At 53.1% G+C, this 22229-nt stretch overlaps 1 protein-coding gene across 1 annotated transcript; it reads right to left on the minus strand.

The window, feature by feature from the left end:
• Positions 1 to 3254: 3254 nt before the first annotated feature.
• On the minus strand, positions 3255 to 21727 carry LOC134543212 (nascent polypeptide-associated complex subunit alpha, muscle-specific form-like). The gene is made up of 3 exons (XM_063388114.1): positions 21690 to 21727; positions 8154 to 8431; positions 3255 to 6700 (listed from the first exon to the last, which is right to left on the minus strand). The coding sequence occupies exons 1-3, from the start codon at positions 21725 to 21727 to the stop codon at positions 3255 to 3257; spliced, it is 3762 nt and encodes a 1253-aa protein (XP_063244184.1).
• Positions 21728 to 22229: the final 502 nt, after the last annotated feature.

Here is a 22229-nt window from a genome sequence, read left to right on the forward strand (position 1 = left end):
TGTTATTGATTTTGCTTGTGCCATACACCGAAGGCGTGTGTCCAAAACTACACCTTGGTTCGACTAGTGTTATCCGGCACTCATAGCTCCAATAAGTGAACAAAGTACAGTCTACTCATGTTCAGAGACTGTCGGTCAGAGGTAGGTCACCGACAAGCTGCCCCACAGGTGTCCGAGTGTTTCTGCGTCTCGTGCTACAGCAGATACTGGGAGTTACAGCCAAACAAACACCTCACTATGCTCAGAGTGTGTGTAGAACACAGAGGTAGCTACTCGTCTGTGCTGAGAGCGGGAGGCTGTGGTGTCGCCTGCAGGCCGGCAACCCGCCTCGCGCCCCCGTCTGTGTCGTTACTGCTCATCTGATTGGCCCGCCCTGGACTGTCCTGCTCCGAGAGGACCTAGCAGGCCTGCGCCGGGCTCAAACACCCCTAGGGAAGTGCTGAGTGGCTACTAAGGCCGCCACAATGTCTGGTCGTTGCCTCGAACCAGTCCAGTTTACTTGTGCTCACGTTCACTAGCAATGTCTTTGGAAATACGCTTATAGGGCAGCAATAACCTAATTGCATGACTAAAAACAGAATAGCCTGTTCACAGATCAGTCTGTGAAAATTTTTTTTATAATAGTCACATGTGCGGCAGGACGAGTCCAGCTGACTGTCGTGGAAGTAGCAGGTGTGTTCATGTTCTCTGTACCACTCGCTAGCAACACTGTGTGGGACACATTTCGTCGACCAGTAACTATGTAGCGTTCTCTACTGAAGCTCCTAGCTTCATGTCGAACCCACTTCCCCACGACACACAGCCTGCTCACAGGCGAGTAGGGCGAAGATAGCAGGCGCAGGCAGTGCGGGAGCGCCCCTACGCGCAGAATGCTCGTCGTGCGGAGGTCCCGGCGCCTCGCATGTCTGCGCGTGACACGAGTCCACGAGTAGCATTCAGTTCACTTGCAGTAAAACTGTGCGTGTTTGCTATACACCATTGAAAAATAATTATCAAAGTGTAGCACTGACTCTTCTCTCTCTCTCTCTCTCTCTCTCTATATATATATATATATATATATATATCCTTCCACGACGATAATATGAGATTAAACAAATGTGCCTAAAATCTTAATGTCTACAGTCATAGCGTTCCTATTTCCATTCAACTGTGCATGCAACTTGCACTGCTGTACCTCCAAGTACTATATAGTGGCTCTGACCTCCTTTATTACAGACACTTGAGATTACGGATGCCAGAATACCCAGAAATTAAAATTCAACAGTGCAGTGAAGTAAAAAAGGTTATTTGCTCACTTAAATATACAAATTATTAATATATATACATATCTATAGTTTTATATACTCAAGGTAGCAGCCCCATTCCGAGAGATATTAACTTTTGTTGTAGACTCGCTTTTTAAATTACAAAATATATTAAAAACGTATGGCATAGTTTACTGATAGTCTTGTTAATTTGGAGGACTATTACTTTTTGACGTTATAACGTCTTATAAATCGATGAACGCCGGCTGCACGCACAAAAAATTGTCACTTTCCGCCTGAGCCGAGCGTGCAAGAACCGGCCAACCACCGTACGAAAAAATCTTCTATAATATCAAACAGGTTAAGGCGGGTTTTTTTAACTAATTGTTCGTGATTATATTTAAACAAATTATTTTAATTAAATTTTGCAAATACTGTAAATGTTTGAAAATTTAAAAGTATGGAATTTTTCATCAATGTTTTCTTAAAAAGTTTATCACGTAAAATTATCGTCCGTAAACCGACTTTACATACAAACCCCCCCCCCCCCCCTTTTTTAAAATTTAATTCCTGAGCCACCTGCGTGCACTGAGCTGAGTCCTGAGCTGCTCCACGCCTGCCAGTTGTCCTTGTGGACAGTTGCTCACGTGTGACTGTCGCATGTACAAACTAAACAACACGAACAACATTTCAAATAAGCTTTTATATGCTAAATGTATACCTTGTTTATACTGATTTTACCGAGTTTGTTGTTTAAGTTTTTTTCCTTTAGTAAAGTTTGCCACTGCAAATTTTATTGCGGGAATGTACATGCAAACAGTAAAAGAAGAATCACGCACATAAATTGGGTGCTATGAACATTTCAGCTTTTTAGGTTTTGTATGGTAAATATTTAAAAGTGAAGATCTGTTGGACATGTGTCCGTACATTCTTGCTGGAAAGAGGAGTTTCAATGAAAACTCAACCTACCAAGAAAATAATATTTTGTACCCCGGTGTGTAGAATTTTTTTTTTTTTTTTTTTTTTTTGTGGTCTTCAGTGAAAATACTGATCTGACTTTACAAGTTATGGTGCAACGCAAAATATTTTCCAATGAAAATCAAACACTAGACTTCTGCCGAATTGAGATATTACTGTACCTAAATTTTGTACACTTTAATATTTATAACAAGAAAAATTGCCTCTTTAAATGTACTTGACAATATTAGAAAGGCCGTCTTTTTTTTTGCGATGGTACTGCTATCTCCAGTATTTGCCGTAGCTATGTATAGAGACTGGGATAATTCGCGCTCTCAGTGACCTCCAGGATAGACTCCACAACCCCCTACACACTCAGGCAAATGCCACCTGCTCATTGGCTATCGACTCATGACATATGTCAACTGGGACGCTTGCGATTCGATACTTTTTTTGGTTGAAAGTTTTCCATTGGCTCAAAGTCCTTCAGACAAACTGTAAGCCAATCACAGAAGCAACATGAAGGTACAGTTGTTTGGATTCTAGCATAACGCGAAATGAATCCGCGAATTTTTCCGGTCCCTAGCTATGTATCGATGGTTGCGAAACGTCTGCTAGAATGCGTTGAAACCAGTTTGCAGCCTCGTGCAGGCTACGGTTCGTTTAAACGGTTGCCGATTTGTTTCCTCGCTGGTATTCGGTGTGGACACTCAACAAGGCAGTGCATACTCGCGAGCGCCTACTGACAGAAGTCCAGAGGAGGGGGGGGGGGCGCGAGGCAATAAGTCTCCAATCCCCGCTTAGCGCGACACCGTACCCCGCCGGGGGCTAAGCCCCGGGCGAGCACACACAGCGGCCGTGGACAGAGTGCGGCATTGTCTGTACTTCGTGGTCGGCTGGGTTTATTCCGGGCGCATACTTACCGTCAGCGCGCCAATCACAGCCGCGCCCGGCCGAACAAGGCAATGTCTTCTCTTGCAGACGGCCGCCAATCACAAGGAAGAATACCTCATTGCAGTCATTGCAGGGTTTTGTCGCGGAAAACACACGGCCCTACTGGTGGCTACTGTCTGTTACCTTCCTGAAAGGCGTTGTTTTGGTCAGGTTGTTACACTGGGCGCTGCACGCGCCCGCTCGTGAACCAGGGACTGCAGGTACCGGCGCCAGGCGACAGCCCTCAGGCACGACTGGCAGCTGCGGAGCGGCTAGGAGACCGCTAGGTGGGACCGTGACCGGCGCCAGGCAACAGCCCTCAGGCACGACTGGCAGCTGCGGAGCGGCTAGGAGACCGCTAGGTGGGACCGTGACCGGCGCCAGGCAACAGCCCTCAGGCACGACTGGCAGCTGCGGAGCGGCTAGGAGACCGCTAGGTGGGACCGTGACCGGCGCCAGGCAACAGCCCTCAGGCACGACTGGCAGCTGCGGAGCGGCTAGGAGACCGCTAGGTGGGACCGTGACCGGCGCCAGGCGACAGCCCTCAGGCACGACTGGCAGCTGCGGAGCGGCTAGGAGACCGCTAGGTGGGACCGTGACCGGCGCCAGGCAACAGCCCTCAGGCACGACTGGCAGCTGCGGAGCGGCTAGGAGACCGCTAGGTGGGACCGTGACCGGCGCCAGGCAACAGCCCTCAGGCACGACTGGCAGCTGCGGAGCGGCTAGGAGACCGCTAGGTGGGACCGTGACCGGCGCCAGGCAACAGCCCTCAGGCACGACTGGCAGCTGCGGAGCGGCTAGGAGACCGCTAGGTGGGACCGTGACCGGCGCCAGGCAACAGCCCTCAGGCACGACTGGCAGCTGCGGAGCGGCTAGGAGACCGCTAGGTGGGACCGTGACCGGCGCCAGGCAACAGCCCTCAGGCACGACTGGCAGCTGCGGAGCGGCTAGGAGACCGCTAGGTGGGACCGTGACCGGCGCCAGGCAACAGCCCTCAGGCACGACTGGCAGCTGCGGAGCGGCTAGGAGACCGCTAGGTGGGACCGTGACCGGCGCCAGGCGACAGCCCTCAGGCACGACTGGCAGCTGCGGAGCGGCTAGGAGACCGCTAGGTGGGACCGTGACCGGCGCCAGGCAACAGCCCTCAGGCACGACTGGCAGCTGCGGAGCGGCTAGGAGACCGCTAGGTGGGACCGTGACCGGCGCCAGGCGACAGCCCTCAGGCACGACTGGCAGCTGCGGAGCGGCTAAGAGACCGCTAGGTGGGACCGTGACCGGCGCCAGGCAACAGCCCTCAGGCACGACTGGCAGCTGCGGAGCGGCTAGGAGACCGCTAGGTGGGACCGTGACCGGCGCCAGGCGACAGCCCTCAGGCACGACTGGCAGCTGCGGAGCGGCTAAGAGACCGCTAGGTGGGACCGTGACCGGCGCCAGGCAACAGCCCTCAGGCACGACTGGCAGCTGCGGAGCGGCTAGGAGACCGCTAGGTGGGACCGTGACCGGCGCCAGGCGACAGCCCTCAGGCACGACTGGCAGCTGCGGAGCGGCTAAGAGACCGCTAGGTGGGACCGTGACCGGCGCCAGGCAACAGCCCTCAGGCACGACTGGCAGCTGCGGAGCGGCTAGGAGACCGCTAGGTGGGACCGTGACCGGCGCCAGGCGACAGCCCTCAGGCACGACTGGCAGCTGCGGAGCGGCTAGGAGACCGCTAGGTGGGACCGTGACCGGCGCCAGGCAACAGCCCTCAGGCACGACTGGCAGCTGCGGAGCGGCTAGGAGACCGCTAGGTGGGACCGTGACCGGCGCCAGGCAACAGCCCTCAGGCACGACTGGCAGCTGCGGAGCGGCTAGGAGACCGCTAGGTGGGACCGTGACCGGCGCCAGGCAACAGCCCTCAGGCACGACTGGCAGCTGCGGAGCGGCTAGGAGACCGCTAGGTGGGACCGTGACCGGCGCCAGGCAACAGCCCTCAGGCACGACTGGCAGCTGCGGAGCGGCTAGGAGACCGCTAGGTGGGACCGTGACCGGCGCCAGGCAACAGCCCTCAGGCACGACTGGCAGCTGCGGAGCGGCTAGGAGACCGCTAGGTGGGACCGTGACCGGCGCCAGGCAACAGCCCTCAGGCACGACTGGCAGCTGCGGAGCGGCTAGGAGACCGCTAGGTGGGACCGTGACCGGCGCCAGGCGACAGCCCTCAGGCACGACTGGCAGCTGCGGAGCGGCTAGGAGACCGCTAGGTGGGACCGTGACCGGCGCCAGGCAACAGCCCTCAGGCACGACTGGCAGCTGCGGAGCGGCTAGGAGACCGCTAGGTGGGACCGTGACCGGCGCCAGGCAACAGCCCTCAGGCACGACTGGCAGCTGCGGAGCGGCTAGGAGACCGCTAGGTGGGACCGTGACCGGCGCCAGGCAACAGCCCTCAGGCACGACTGGCAGCTGCGGAGCGGCTAGGAGACCGCTAGGTGGGACCGTGACCGGCGCCAGGCAACAGCCCTCAGGCACGACTGGCAGCTGCGGAGCGGCTAGGAGACCGCTAGGTGGGACCGTGACCGGCGCCAGGCAACAGCCCTCAGGCACGACTGGCAGCTGCGGAGCGGCTAGGAGACCGCTAGGTGGGACCGTGACCGGCGCCAGGCGACAGCCCTCAGGCACGACTGGCAGCTGCGGAGCGGCTAGGAGACCGCTAGGTGGGACCGTGACCGGCGCCAGGCAACAGCCCTCAGGCACGACTGGCAGCTGCGGAGCGGCTAGGAGACCGCTAGGTGGGACCGTGACCGGCGCCAGGCAACAGCCCTCAGGCACGACTGACAGCTGCGGAGCGGCTAGGAGACCGCTAGGTGGGACCGTGACCGGCGCCAGGCAACAGCCCTCAGGCACGACTGGCAGCTGCGGAGCGGCTAGGAGACCGCTAGGTGGGACCGTGACCGGCGCCAGGCAACAGCCCTCAGGCACGACTGGCAGCTGCGGAGCGGCTAGGAGACCGCTAGGTGGGACCGTGACCGGCGCCAGGCAACAGCCCTCAGGCACGACTGGCAGCTGCGGAGCGGCTAGGAGACCGCTAGGTGGGACCGTGACCGGCGCCAGGCAACAGCCCTCAGGCACGACTGGCAGCTGCGGAGCGGCTAGGAGACCGCTAGGTGGGACCGTGACCGGCGCCAGGCAACAGCCCTCAGGCACGACTGGCAGCTGCGGAGCGGCTAGGAGACCGCTAGGTGGGACCGTGACCGGCGCCAGGCAACAGCCCTCAGGCACGACTGGCAGCTGCGGAGCGGCTAGGAGACCGCTAGGTGGGACCGTGACCGGCGCCAGGCAACAGCCCTCAGGCACGACTGGCAGCTGCGGAGCGGCTAAGAGACCGCTAGGTGGGACCGTGACCGGCGCCAGGCAACAACCCTCAGGCACGACTGGCAGCTGCGGAGCGGCTAGGAGACCGCTAGGTGGGACCGTGACCGGCGCCAGGCAACAGCCCTCAGGCACGACTGGCAGCTGCGGAGCGGCTAGGAGACCGCTAGGTGGGACCGTGGTCTGCGAGGCAGCCGAGTCCAGTGGACCGCCAGGGGTGATGACTAGGGACCGGAAAAATTCGCGATTTCAATGACCTATAGGATGGACTCCAATATCATCTACTCACTCGGACGAACTACACCTGCTCATTGGCTACTGACTCGTGACACGTGTTAACTGGAATGATCGCATTCGATACTTCTTTGGTTAATGGTTTTCCATTTGCCCAGAGTCTTTCAAATAAACTGTTGCCCAATCACTGAAGCAGCAAGAAGGCAATCGTGTTTGGATTCTAGCCTGTCGCGAAATGTACCCGCGAATTTTTCAGGTCTCTGGCGATGACCAGTCGGCCGCGCTTGGCTGGTTGCTCAGCCAATCACGGGTCGTCGCGCTGTCTGGGAGGCAGGAGTGCATGTCTGCTGTGTGAGTGCGCTGCTAGTGGACACACGGCGTGCGCAGAGCTACCGCGCTCTTTGACAACAACTCACGACATCCGAGACGTCTCTGTTTACGAAAAACAATTGAGAGTGCGCCGAGGCCGGGTGGGTAGTTCCGCTTCCGTTTTCATTTTCAAACTGTATTCTTAGAAGAGGGGAAAATAACTGCTAAAACGCGTGTTTTCAGATTAATCTTTAGATATGAATAGGGACCAGAAAAATTCGCGTTTTCAATTACCTCTAGGATAGCCTCCATTATCTTCAATGTACTTGTGCAGATTACACCTGCTGATTGGCTACTGACTCGTGACACGTGTTAACTGGGAAGCTTGTGATTCGATACTTCTTTCGTCGAACGTTTTTCATTGGTCCAGAGTCCTTCAGATAAACTGTGGCACAATCACTGAAGCAGTAAAAAAGGAAAATGTAGGTATTTGTATTCTAGCCTATCGCGAAATGAATACGCGAATTTTTCATGTCTCTAGATATGAAACATCCCGTAGAAATTCATAAAAGCACTCAAAGGACTCGCTTTACACCTTTATCCTCATTTCTCCGCCATATAACGTCATGAGCACCATGCAGATCTCATAGTTAGCTCATGCGCGACGAGAAGTCCACAGCCTTGCGCCTAGAGGCGACACCGCGCTAGAAGCACCAGCGAGCGTCGCACTTATCGTCCCGCCTCACCAACACGACAACACACCCATGACTGAGCGGGCCTCTTAAACACTCATACTCTGGTCCTGCAGCTGTTACATAACTCTGTTGTTTTCCTTACTCTGCTCGTGCTCCTCAATGCGCGAATGTTACGATTATTTCATTACTTATATCATGTCGTTTATTGATTATTTTATTCAGCCGCATTAGAAACATTTGCGAAATCGCAATCAAAAAAAAACGCGTGGCAAAATTTAGATTAAGAGAGTTTTCTTCTTATGAATTCCCACGCGGCAGAATGTCTCCTGAGACGAACACCTCTACGCCACGCCGATGTCGGCGCGTGCAGCAACTACCCAGAGACATAACGAGATACTGCTGGGGCACTTGAGAGCTTGTTGAGGGGCGGCGGGCTTACCTGGGAGCGGCAGGATGTGCCGGACGGTGGAGCCGCGGGAGGCGGGCGCGCCGCCCCCGGCCGAGTAGCGCTGGTACAGCTGCAGCATGTGGCTGGGGGGCGGCGCGGCCCCCGCGGTCTGGTTGCCCGGCGGCCGCAGGTGCAGCATGTGGCGGAACACGGCCTGCACGGCCGCCTCCCGGCCCGGGGGCAGCGCGGCCGCCGCCAGCCCCGCCCCCACCGCCCCCAGCAGCAGCAGCGCCCAGGCCATGGCGACTAGCGGCCAGCTGCTGCCTGTGCTGCGGGCATGTCCCGCGTCGCGCTAACACACAGTGCGCCGTGTGGCGCGCGCCTCGCCTGTCCGGCTCTGCCTCGCCCGCCATTGGCCAGCGCGCCGGCCAATGGCGGGGCGCCCCGCGAGCCCGCCTCCCCCTCCTCCTCCCTCCGCCGGCCAATATAGTAATAAAATTGTTAACGACAAGAGAAACGGGCTTTTGTATCTGGTCGCATTCATTTTTTTTTATTCCATCCCTTGCCCTTCCCCCAGCTTTTCAACTATACACTATATACATTCATTCTACCCCAATTACAGCAAGCGCGTCTCCTTTGTCACCTGTAGTTAACGAAGTTTTAACGCCGTGCTTTGACGGCCCTATGAAGCTGTTCGTTTTAACGACCCCCACGAACATTTAAAAAAAAAAATGTATTCCGTTAAAAAGACGGCAAAATTACGCTATTTCCAACTGCTTTTGAAATAAACGTCACGTCGGCTCGCCTAACCCCGCAAAATTTTGTTAAAATTTCTCTTCTTTCGTTTTTTTAAACACAGTCGTCAGATAATGAAAAACCTTTTTCTTGCACTGAGTTTAGCACGGCCCTTTAACAAAGTTATTGAACCACAAGTATGGGCATGCATGGGAAGTCAGCTCCCTCAATCCACTTGGATGGTGGCCATTTTGAATTCTCGTTCCCTCTGCTGAACTCTTACCAAGCTATGTCGCTGTGATGCTGGCTCCATGCTCTCAGGTTTAAACACTCTGATGCTAACATTGCTCGAGTCTTATCATTTCCTTGGCAGTATTATGTTGTTGTTTATGTCGGCATTATTCGTGCGGAGAGGGGCATTTTTAAAATGCCCGTATTCAGCGCTGCCACCATTAACTTTACAAACGGTTTCTTTTTTAATATTCTTTTACTTCAGAATTATTTCGGGTTGTATTTCATTTAAGTTTTACAATTTTCTCCTTTATTTAGCCGTATGCCACATATTCTTCAGTATAAAAATATTGCCATAAACATTCACTTTATAAATGTATAATAATAACTTAGTATATTAATAATAGCATGTAACATGCAATAAAATAATAAAAATCAACACAGCGTTTTTTTTTAACTGTAAAACCAAGTAAACTTGTTTGAGAAACTCCTTGCTTCAAGCATAGACGAAGAATGCGACAAGTGATACTGCCCTCTGAGTGGTGGGGTGTGGCGAGCAAGTTCTGGCAAGTGTTAAAATATAATAATAAATAAAAATGTTGTTATAATTAAATAGTTACTTCGTTAAATCTAATAAAGTTTGTGAACACTACTCTCTTCACAATCAGAAACCACAACTCCGACACCCCGCCATTAGCAGCAGTTACGTGTTTCAAAAACAAATTAAACTTTACTAAATTACTCAAAACCACACAAGTACGTATTGCCTTACTCGCCCGCCAAAAGGATTTACAAAAATTGAAATATGTTAAAAAAACAAATAAAGTTTAAAAACTCGTAAATAGGGGTTAGCAGCAAATTATTTCAAATATTTATTTACGTATATTTTTAATATTTATTTACGGCAATCTCTAAGCATTACAATTTTTTACAGGCGAGGTAAGCAGTGAAATAACTTTATAATTTGAGAAGCTATAACAATATAAAAAAACTATTAACCATGCTATAAAACTAAAACTATTACAGATCATTAACCTGTAGGCGCCCAGAAAAATACTTAAAAATACACAGAAATAAATACTTAAATTATCATAAAAAGTAAAATAAAGCTGATAACATGCGCCTGCCTCCTTAAAAAGTCGCAAGTAAAATAAAGAAAAAATGTTTCGGTGCTAAATAAAAATTTTAAAGTTACACTTCTCCGCATAAGTCCGACTAGTTCATTTTTCTGCCGGTAACTAAAACATTAGTACAACAAATCTTAGAAATATTCTATTTGACGCGTGTATCTCATTTATAGCAATTATTACTGCACATAAAATGCAGTTACATCACAATGGTCATTGCTCTTGTTTAAAATATAATTGCATTTGTCGAAAAAAAAGCACATTTAAATTTTTGTCCGCTTTTTGTTCCAAGCGGTGGCAATCAACATTAAAACTCGTTCCATTATTTTACTGAGGCGTAAAGTACTACTTCAATTGAACGACAGTATTCGCATTTTTACTGACGTGCCAAAATGTTTAAATACGACGAAGAAAAATAAAACTTAGCGTCTATAATTCTTCAGCGGGGGCTAGTCTCAGCTGAAAGCAACTAACTTGACGACACGACAGTGTGCTTCTCCCAGTGTGCTGCACCCAGTGTGCCCGCAGCACACGCGGCCCACCGTGTGCCGTCTCGCCCACTCGCCCCAGCCCAGCTGATAATCGTCACCCCCGCCATGACATACTCCGGGGCAATGCTGCAAGACTCACACAATAAGAACGCCCAATTAAAAGGAAGCTAAAGGTATCAGCATTTGTTTACGATTACAATATTTTCAGTCAACAAAATATTGTATCAAAAACATATATGGGTAGCTTTAATTAAAAAATAAAACAATGGACCACAAAAGTCACTTGCAAACCATCAACCCTGACAGCAATACACCAGTCAATAATATCAGCCCTTGGGTGCGCGGCCAATCAGGGGAGTCCTCGCCCGCCATTGGCTGTGCGAGGAGAGGAGAGACAAGCAAACAGTATTATCTGCAACATAGATAAACTCCAGAAGCGTCGCAACTGTTTTGTCACAGAAAACCTTCTGTGTTCGTCGATGTTGTCGTCGTGGTGTTGTTCATAATGTCTGTTTGTCTGTGTTCGTATATTTGCTGCGTTGTCCAGGTTTTGTTGTCTGTCTACATCTACTGTTATTGTTGAAACTGTCTCGTCGTTTTTAGCCTACTGTGTTTGTCTATGCTGTTATTATTTTTCTTACATTACTAAATTCCTTCCACGGAATTCTTGTGCTGTCTGATATTTTAGTTTAAATGTTTTAGTATGTGCTGTCGTCGTTGTATTCTCTATAACACCTTGGGTATAGCTGTTTGACATATGCTGATTTAAGCTTGTTTTCTGTGGGTTGTTTTTTTTCAAGTTTATTTCTTAATTTGCGTTCTTAAACTTTTTCAATGAAAAACAGTGCAACACTGCTACGGTGCTATGGCGTATGTCCAAGAAACTGCTGCTAGACCCACGGCTGCCAGGCCAACCACGATACACAGCAGCTTGGCGTGTTGCATACGTCGCAAGGGTTAACATGCCACCCGACTTCGCTGAGTCGACGAAGGCGCCAGACAATTGTCCTTCGCAGTGGAAAATTGTATGTCATTCTATAAGGCTATAAACAAGCTTGTTTGGACGTAGTTCTGTATAGAGATAGATGTTGTAGTGGTAACACGCTCGACTCGTATCCCTGGAACCCCAGTTCTGCTCAGTTCGTGGTCTCAAACCACCGCGGCTAGGCCAGAGTCCGTGTCTCTGCTCGCCGGGGTAGAGTTGTGTGTGTGTGGTTTCTCGCCTGAAACCGAGTTGAGAGCTAGGAGATGAATGAAAACGAAAATACTGAAGCTCTGCTCTTAAAGCTGTGTTTCAGGGTAGAATTCGTAAAGTTACTGGACCTAGTCTATTTTTTTTTTACTGTAACACTACAAGTTTTCTTAAATTACTACAAGAACTAATGAAAATTGACCGTGCAACTGTTTAATCTGCTTTTAGCTGTTTCAATTGTTTCCTAGGGACGTTTCACTGGTATGCAGTCAGTAGTTGTATCGGATTTATATTTAGAGTGTGTGTCTGTTTTAAATTTATTACTGCTTTTCTTCAACAGTAACATAACCTACTTATGAATCTATAATTATAAAAAAGAATACAAGAGTTCCTTACAGTCCCTGACAGCTCATGACAGCCCCTGACAGCCCCTGACAGCCCCTGACAGTCTCTGACAGCTCGCCTTGCACACAGCACTTCCAGTGGACTCACGGAGTTCTGTAACAGCGTCGGAACACGACAGAGAAAATACTACAACAGCCGCGACGCATATTTAAAATATTATTGTTGGTTTTGTTACGTCTTCACAAGGGAACCACAAAAAAAATGGAAAAGGAAAATAAAAGGGTGCTTGAAAAAAATAAAATATGGTTATCCGGCGGTAAAATGTTATTCCGCGCGTTCCTGAAAGCACCGACTGTTTTACATAATCGCCTCTCGCCAAATCTGGCGTTTCATTAAAGTTTTCACGCGGAGCTAAGCCAGCGCCTTAAAACTGCCATTTCCGCGGTAATGCCGTGAGAGGGCGCAGGGGGGGGGCTGACTGTTATTACTATAAGCATATCTCGGGACGAGGGCGGGTAGCGATGGGGGGGAGGCAGGGTTTATGGGGAGATGCCCGGGACCTCTCTGCTACTACAGCGTCGCGGAGGACGTAACACAGGAGAGGTCAGCGACTCCTCTCGCTGCGGCAAGGCAGCGCTCGCCCTCCCCTGCTGCACTGGCCTGACGCAGTAGTTCAGTTTCAGCTTCAGTTTCAGTTTGGAGAGCAAGAAGGCTAGACAATAACAACGTGATCTCATACCTAACATGTGGAACTAGTGTGTGGTATGTTTCTGGTGCAGTGTGTAGGTAGAGGTGACAGCCGGGATCAGACCTGCTGGTCGGCCCGGCTCTGGGTCGGACCACCGCCACTGGAGGCGCCAGGGACCTGCACTGCCTCTACTGCCTCTACTGCCTCTACTGCCTCCACTGCCTCCACTGCCTCCACTGCCTCTACTGCCTCTACTGCCTCCACTGCCTCTACTGCCTCCACTGCCTCCACTGCCTCTACTGCCTCCACTGCCTCCACTGCCTCTACTGCCTCCTCTGTCTCTACTGCCTCTACTGCCTCCACTGCCTCTGTCTCCACTGCCTCTACTGCCTCTACTGCCTCTACTGCCTCTACTGCCTCTACTGCCTCCTCTGTCTCTACTGCCTCTACTGCCTCCACTGCCTCTGTCTCCACTGCCTCCACTGCCTCTACTGCCTCTACTGCCTCTACTGCCTCTACTGCCTCCACTGCCTCCACTGCCTCTACTGCCTCTACTGCCTCCACTGCCTCCACTGCCTCCACTGCCTCTACTGCCTCTACTGCCTCCACTGCCTCTACTGCCTCCACTGCCTCCACTGCCTCTACTGCCTCCTCTGTCTCTACTGCCTCTACTGCCTCCACTGCCTCTGTCTCCACTGCCTCTACTGCCTCTACTGCCTCCAATGTCTCTACTCCCTCCACTGCATCTACTGCCTCTACTGCCTCTACTGCCTCCACTGCCTCCACTGCCTCCACTGCCTCTACTGCCTCTACTGCCTCCACTGCCTCTACTGCCTCCACTACCTCTACTGCCTCTACTGCCTCCACTGCCTCCACTGCCTCCACTGCCTCTACTGCCTCTACTACCTCCACTGCCTCTACTGCCTCCACTGCCTCCACTGCCTCTACTTCCTCCTCTGTCTCTACTGCCTCTACTGCCTCCACTGCCTCTGTCTCCACTGCCTCTACTGCCTCTACTGCCTCTAATGTCTCTACTCCCTCCACTGCATCTACTGCGTCTACTACCTCCACTGCCTCTACTGCCTCTACTGCCTCACTGTCTCTACTCCCTCCACTGCATCCACTGCCTCTACTGCCTCCACTGCCTCTACTGCCTCTACTGCCTCCACTACCTCCACTGCATCTACTGCCTCTACTGCCTCTACTGCCTCCACTGCCTCCACTGCCTCTACTGCCTCCTCTGTCTCTACTGCCTCTACTGCCTCTACTGCCTCCACTGCCTCCACTGTCTCCACTGCCTCCACTGCCTCTACTGCCTCTACTGCCTCTACTGCCTCCACTGTCTTTACTGTCTCTACTGCCTCTACTGCCACTACTGCCTCCACTGCCTCCACTGCCTCCACTGCCTCTACTGCCTCCACTGCCTCCACTGCCTCCACTGCCTCTACTGCCTCCACTGCCTCCACTGCCTCTACTGCCTCTACTGCCTCCAATGTCTCTACTCCCTCCACTGCATCTACTGCCTCTACTACCTCCACTGCCTCTACTGCCTCCACTGCCTCTACTGCCTCAACTGCCTCTACTGCCTCTACTGCCTATACTGCCTCTACTGCCTATACTGCCTATACTGCCTCTACTGCCTCCACTGTCTTTACTGCCTCCACTGCCTCTACTGCCTCTACTGCCTCTACTGCCTCCACTACCTCTACTGCCTCCACTGCCTCCACTGCCTCCACTGCCTCCACTGCCTTCACTGTCTCTACTGCCTCTACTGCCTCTACTGCCTCCACTGTCTTTACTGCCTCCACTGCCTCTACTGCCTCTACTGCCTCTACTGCATCTACTGCCTCTACTGCCTCCACTGCCTCCACTGCCTCTACTGCCTCCACTGCCTCTACTGTCTCTACTGCCTCTACTGCCTCCACTGCCTCCACTGCCTCCACTGCCTCTACTGCCTCTACTGCCTCTACTGCCTCTACTGCCTATACTGCCTCCACTGCCTTCACTGCCTCCACTGCCTCTACTGCCTATACTAATTCCACTGCCTCCACTGCCTCTATTGCCTTTACTGCCTCTACTGCCTCTACTGCCTCTACTGTCTCTACTGTCTCTACTGCCTCTACTGCCTCTACTGCCTCCACTGCCTCTACTGCCTATGCTGCCTCCACTGCCTTCACTGCCTCCACTGCCTCCACTGCCTCCACTGCCTCTACTCCCTCCACTGCATCTACTGCCTCTACTACCTCCACTGCCTCTACTGCCTCTACTGCCTCTACTGCCTCTACTGCCTCCACTGCCTCTACTGCCTCTACTGCCTCTACTGCCTCTACTGCCTCCACTGCCTCTACTGCCTCCACTGCCTCTTCTGCCTCCACTGCCTCTTCTGCCTCTACTGCCTCTACTGCCTATACTGCCTCTACTGCCTATACTGCCTCTACTGCCTATACTGCCTCTACTGCCTCTACTGCCTCCACTGTCTTTACTGCCTCCACTGCCTCTACTGTCTCTACTGCCTCTACTGCCTCCACTGCATCTACTGCCTCCACTGCCTCTACTGCCTCTACTGCCTCTACTGCCTCCACTGCCTCTACTGCCTATACTGTCTCCACTGCCTCCACTGCCTTCACTGTCTCTACTGCCTCTACTGCCTCCACTGTCTTTACTGCCTCCACTGCCTCTACTGCCTCTACTGCCTCTACTACCTCCACTGCCTCTACTGCCTCCACTGCCTCCACTGCCTCCACTGCCTCTACTGCCTCCACTGCCTCTACTGCCTCTACTGCCTCTACTGCCTCCACTGCCTCTACTGCCTCCACTGCCTCCACTGACTCTACTGCCTCCACTGCCTTCACTGTCTCTACTGCCTCTACTGCCTCCACTGTCTTTACTGCCTCCACTGCCTATACTGCCTCTACTGCCTCTACTGCCTCCACTGCCTCTACTGCCTCCACTGCCTCTACTGCCTCCACTGCCTCTACTCCCTCCACTGCCTCTACTGCCTCTACTACCTCCACTGCCTCTACTGCCTCTACTACCTCCACTGCCTCTACTGCCTCTACTGTCTCCACTGCCTCCACTGCCTTCACTGTCTCTACTACCTCTACTGCCTCCACTGACTTTACTGCCTCCACTGCCTCTACTGCCTCTACTGCCTCTACTACCTCCACTGCCTCTACTGCCTCCACTGCCTCCACTGCCTCCACTGCCTCTACTGCCTCTACTACCTCTACTGCCTCTACTGCCTCCACTGCCTCTACTGCCTCTACTGCCTCTACTGCCTCCACTGCCTGCACTGCCTCTACTGCCTCCACTGCCTCTACTGCCTCCACTGCTTCCACTGCCTCCACTGCCTCTACTGCCTCCACTGCCTCTACTGCCTCTACTGTCTCTACTGCCTCCACTGCCTCCACTGCCTCTACTGCCTCTACTGCCTCTACTGCCTCTACTGCCTATACTGCCTTTACTGCCTTCACTGCCTCCACTGCCTATACTGATTCCACTGCCTCTATTGCCTTTACTGCCTCTACTGCCTCTACTGCCTCTACTGCCTCTACTGTCTCTACTGCCTCTACTGCCTCCACTACCTCCACTGCATCTACTGCCTCTACTGCCTCTACTGCCTCTACTGCCTCCTCTGTCTCTACTGCCTCTACTGCCTCTACTGCCTCCACTGCCTCCACTGTCTCCACTGCCTCCACTGCCTCTACTGCCTCTACTGCCTCTACTGCCTCCACTGTCTTTACTGTCTCTACTGCCTCTACTGCCACTACTGCCTCCACTGCCTCCACTGCCTCCACTGCCTCTACTGCCTCCACTGCCTCCACTGCCTCTACTGCCTCCACTGCCTCCACTGCCTCTACTGCCTCTACTGCCTCCAATGTCTCTACTCCCTCCACTGCATCTACTGCCTCTACTACCTCCACTGCCTCTACTGCCTCCACTGCCTCTACTGCCTCAACTGCCTCTACTGCCTCTACTGCCTATACTGCCTCTACTGCCTATACTGCCTCTACTGCCTCTACTGCCTCCACTGTCTTTACTGCCTCCACTGCCTCTACTGCCTCTACTGCCTCTACTGCCTCCACTACCTCTACTGCCTCCACTGCCTCCACTGCCTCCACTGCCTCCACTGCCTTCACTGTCTCTACTGCCTCTACTGCCTCTACTGCCTCCACTGTCTTTACTGCCTCCACTGCCTCTACTGCCTCTACTGCCTCTACTGCCTCTACTGCCTCTACTGCCTCCACTGCCTCCACTGCCTCTACTGCCTCCACTGCCTCTACTGTCTCTACTGCCTCTACTGCCTCCACTGCCTCCACTGCCTCCACTGCCTCTACTGCCTCTACTGCCTCTACTGCCTCTACTGCCTATACTGCCTCCACTGCCTTCACTGCCTCCACTGCCTCTACTGCCTATACTAATTCCACTGCCTCCACTGCCTCTATTGCCTTTACTGCCTCTACTGCCTCTACTGCCTCTACTGTCTCTACTGCCTCTACTGCCTCTACTGCCTCCACTGCCTCTACTGCCTATGCTGCCTCCACTGCCTTCACTGCCTCCACTGCCTCCACTGCCTCCACTGCCTCTACTCCCTCCACTGCATCTACTGCCTCTACTACCTCCACTGCCTCTACTGCCTCTACTGCCTCTACTGCCTCTACTGCCTATACTGCCTCCACTGCCTCTACTGCCTCTACTGCCTCTACTGCCTCTACTGCCTCCACTGCCTCTACTGCCTCCACTGCCTCTTCTGCCTCCACTGCCTCTTCTGCCTCTACTGCCTCTACTGCCTATACTGCCTCTACTGCCTATACTGCCTCTACTGCCTATACTGCCTCTACTGCGTCTACTGCCTCCACTGTCTTTACTGCCTCCACTGCCTCTACTGTCTCTACTGCCTCTACTGCCTCCACTGCCTCTACTGCCTCCACTGCCTCTACTGCCTCTACTGCCTATACTGCCTCCACTGCCTCTACTGCCTATACTGTCTCCACTGCCTCCACTGCCTTCACTGTCTCTACTGCCTCTACTGCCTCCACTGTCTTTACTGCCTCCACTGCCTCTACTGCCTCTACTGCCTCTACTACCTCCACTGCCTCTACTGCCTCCACTGCCTCCACTGCCTCCACTGCCTCTACTGCCTCCACTGCCTCTACTGCCTCTACTGCCTCTACTGCCTCCACTGCCTCTACTGCCTCCACTGCCTCCACTGCCTCCACTGACTCTACTGCCTCCACTGCCTTCACTGTCTCTACTGCCTCTACTGCCTCCACTGTCTTTACTGCCTCCACTGCCTCTACTGCCTCTACTGCCTCTACTGCCTCCACTGCCTCTACTGCCTCCACTGCCTCTACTGCCTCCACTGCCTCTACTGCCTCCACTGCCTCTACTGCCTCTACTGCCTCCACTGCCTCTACTGCCTCTACTGCCTCTACTGCCTCCACTGCCTGCACTGTCTCTACTGCCTCCACTGCCTCTACTGCCTCCACTGCTTCCACTGCCTCCACTGCCTCTACTGCCTCCACTGCCTCTACTGCCTCTACTGTCTCTACTGCCTCCACTGTCTCCACTGCCTCTACTGCCTCTACTGCCTCTACTGCCTCTACTGCCTATACTGCCTTTACTGCCTTCACTGCCTCCACTGCCTATACTGATTCCACTGCCTCTATTGCCTTTACTGCCTCTACTGCCTCTACTGCCTCTACTGTCTCTACTGCCTCTACTGCCTCTACTGCCTCCACTGCCTCTACTGCCTCTACTGCCTATGCTGCCTCCACTGCCTTCACTGCCTCCACTGCCTCCACTGCCTCTACTCCCTCCACTGCATCTACTGTCTCTACTACCTCCACTGCCTCTACTGCCTCTACTGCCTCTACTGCCTATACTGCCTCCACTGCCTCTACTGCCTCTACTGCCTCTACTGCCTCTACTGTCTCTACTGCCTCTACTGCCTCTACTGCCTCCACTGCCTCTACTGCCTCTACTGCCTATACTGCCTCCACTGCCTTCACTGCCTCCACTGCCTCTACTGCCTCCACTGCATCTACTGCCTCTACTCCCTCCACTGCATCTACTGCCTCTACTACCTCCACTGCCTCTACTGCCTCTACTGCCTCTACTGTCTCTACTGCCTCTACTGCCTCCACTGCCTCTACTGCCTCTACTGCCTCTACTGCCTCTACTGCCTCTACTGCCTCCACTGCCTCTACTGCCTCTACTGCCTATACTGCCTCCACTGCCTTCACTGCCTCCACTGCCTCTACTGCCTCCACTGCATCTACTGCCTCTACTCCCTCCACTGCATCTACTGCCTCTACTACCTCCACTGCCTCTACTGCCTCTACTGCCTCTACTGTCTCTACTGCCTCTACTGCCTCCACTGCCTCTACTGCCTCTACTGCCTCTACTGCCTCTACTGCCTCTACTGCCTATACTGCCTCTACTGCCTCCACTGCCTCTACTGCCTCTACTGCCTATACTGCCTATACTGCCTCCACTGCCTCTACTGCCTCTACTGCCTCTACTGCCTCTACTGTCTCTACTGCCTCTACTGCCTCTACTGCCTCCACTGCCTCTACTGCCTCTACTGCCTATACTGCCTCCACTGCCTTCACTGCCTCCACTGCCTCTACTGCCTCCACTGCATCTACTGCCTCTACTCCCTCCACTGCATCTACTGCCTCTACTACCTCCACTGCCTCTACTGCCTCTACTGCCTCTACTGTCTCTACTGCCTCTACTGCCTCCACTGCCTCTACTGCCTCTACTGCCTCTACTGCCTCTACTGCCTCTACTGCCTCCACTGCCTCTACTGCCTCTACTGCCTATACTGCCTCCACTGCCTTCACTGCCTCCACTGCCTCTACTGCCTCCACTGCATCTACTGCCTCTACTCCCTCCACTGCATCTACTGCCTCTACTACCTCCACTGCCTCTACTGCCTCTACTGCCTCTACTGTCTCTACTGCCTCTACTGCCTCCACTGCCTCTACTGCCTCTACTGCCTCTACAGCCTCTACTGCCTATACTGCCTCTACTGCCTCCACTGCCTCTACTGCCTCTACTGCCTATACTGCCTCTACTGCCTCCACTGCCTCTACTGCCTCTACTGCCTATACTGCCTCCACTGCCTTCACTGCCTCCACTGCCTCTACTGCCTTCACTGTCTCTACTGCCTCTACTGCCTCCACTGTCTTTACTGCCTCCACTGCCTCTACTGCCTCTACTGCCTCTACTGTCTCTACTGCCTCTACTGCCTCCACTGCCTCTACTGCCTCTACTGCCTCTACTGCCTCTACTGCCTCCACTGCCTCTACTGCCTCTACTGCCTATACTGCCTCCACTGCCTTCACTGCCTCCACTGCCTCTACTGCCTCCACTGCATCTACTGCCTCTACTCCCTCCGCTGCATCTACTGCCTCTACTGCCTCTACTGCCTCCACTGCCTCTACTGCCTCTACTGCCTATACTGCCTCCACTGCCTTCACTGCCTCCACTGCCTATACTGCCTCCACTGCCTTCACTGCCTCCACTGCCTCTACTGCCTCCACTGCATCTACTGCCTCTACTCCCTCCACTGCATCTACTGCCTCTACTGCCTCTACTGCCTCCACTGCCTCTACTGCCTCTACTGCCTATACTGCCTCCACTGCCTTCACTGCCTCCACTGCCTCTACTGCCTCCACTGCATCTACTGCCTCTACTGCCTCCACTGCCTCTACTGCCTCTACTGCCTCTACTGCCTCCACTGCCTCTACTGCCTCTACTGCCTCCACAGCCTCTACTGCCTCTACTACCTCCACTGCCTCTACTGCCTCTACTGCCTCTACTGCCTCTACTGCCTCTACTGCCTCCACTGCCTCTACTGCCTCTACTGCCTCTACTGCCTCCACTGCCTCTACTGCCTCTACTGCCTCTACTGCCTCTACTGCCTCTACTGCCTCTACTGCCTCCACTGCCTCCACTGCCTTCACTGCCTCCACTGCCTCTACTGCCTCCACTGCCTCTACTGCCTCTACTACCTCCACTGCCTCTACTGCCTCTACTGCCTCTACTGCCTCTACTGCCTCTACTGCCTCCACTGCCTCTACTGCCTCTACTGCCTCTACTGCCTCCACTGCCTCTACTGCCTCTACTGCCTATACTGCCTCCACTGCCTTTACTGCCTCCACTGCCTCTACTGCCTCCACTGCCTCTACTGCCTCCACTGCATCTACTGCCTCTACTGCCTCTACTGCCTATACTGCCTCCACTGCCTTCACTGCCTCCACTGCCTCTACTGCCTCCACTGCATCTACTGCCTCTACTCCCTCCACTGCATCTACTGCCTCTACTACCTCCACTGCCTCTACTGCCTCTACTGCCTCTACTGTCTCTACTGCCTCTACTGCCTCCACTGCCTCTACTGCCTCTACTGCCTCTACTGCCTCTACTGCCTCCACTGCCTCCACTGCCTTCACTGCCTCCACTGCCTCTACTCCCTCCACTGCCTCTACTGCCTCTACTACCTCCACTGCCTCTACTGCCTCTACTGCCTCTACTGCCTCTACTGCCTCTACTGCCTCTACTGCCTCTACTGCCTATACTGCCTCCACTGCCTTTACTGCCTCTACTGCCTCTACTGCCTCTACTGCCTCTACTGCCTATACTGCCTCCACTGCCTTTACTGCCTCCACTGCCTCTACTGCCTCTACTGCCTCCACTGCCTCTACTGCCTCCACTGCCTCCACTGCCTTCACTGCCTCTACTGCCTCTACTGCCTCCACTGTTTCCACTGACTCGCCTCCTAGCAGGTCGTGCAGCATGCTCTGAGGCATGCTTGCTACCACGGGGGTATGTTCGGCCCTACTGCCCGCCCCAGCAGAAACACCGCGCAGTCACTTGCCCGGAAGGGCATAAGTGTATGGGGGGATTGACCAGCGGGGGGATACAAGGGCCGCTGTCTGGGCCCACCGTGCGTGGTCAGAGTTGCATACCTTACACACGTGACGGCTGAGAGAGAGAGAGAGAGAGAGAGAGAGAGAGAGAGAGATTTAGTAATATGGCGGTATGGGGAAAATATAAATTGAATAATCTTAAAATATTAACATTTGATCAACAAATAAAAATAATATCCCTTAGAATTAAAAACACACAAATATGCTATTTCATTAAATTAAAAATTCATTAGTGCCATGAAAATTAATTGGCGCATCATGTTCCCGTATGTATAATTTATTTGCATTATAAATTATTAATTTATTATGTATGAAATAATTATAATTAATGCATTAGAATAAAAATTTTGCTTTCTTAATGAGTTTTTTTTTGTTTAAAATA

The sequence above is a fragment of the Bacillus rossius genome (genome assembly GCF_032445375.1).
Source record: "Bacillus rossius redtenbacheri isolate Brsri chromosome 9 unlocalized genomic scaffold, Brsri_v3 Brsri_v3_scf9_2, whole genome shotgun sequence".
Lineage (NCBI taxonomy): Eukaryota > Metazoa > Arthropoda > Insecta > Phasmatodea > Bacillidae > Bacillus > Bacillus rossius.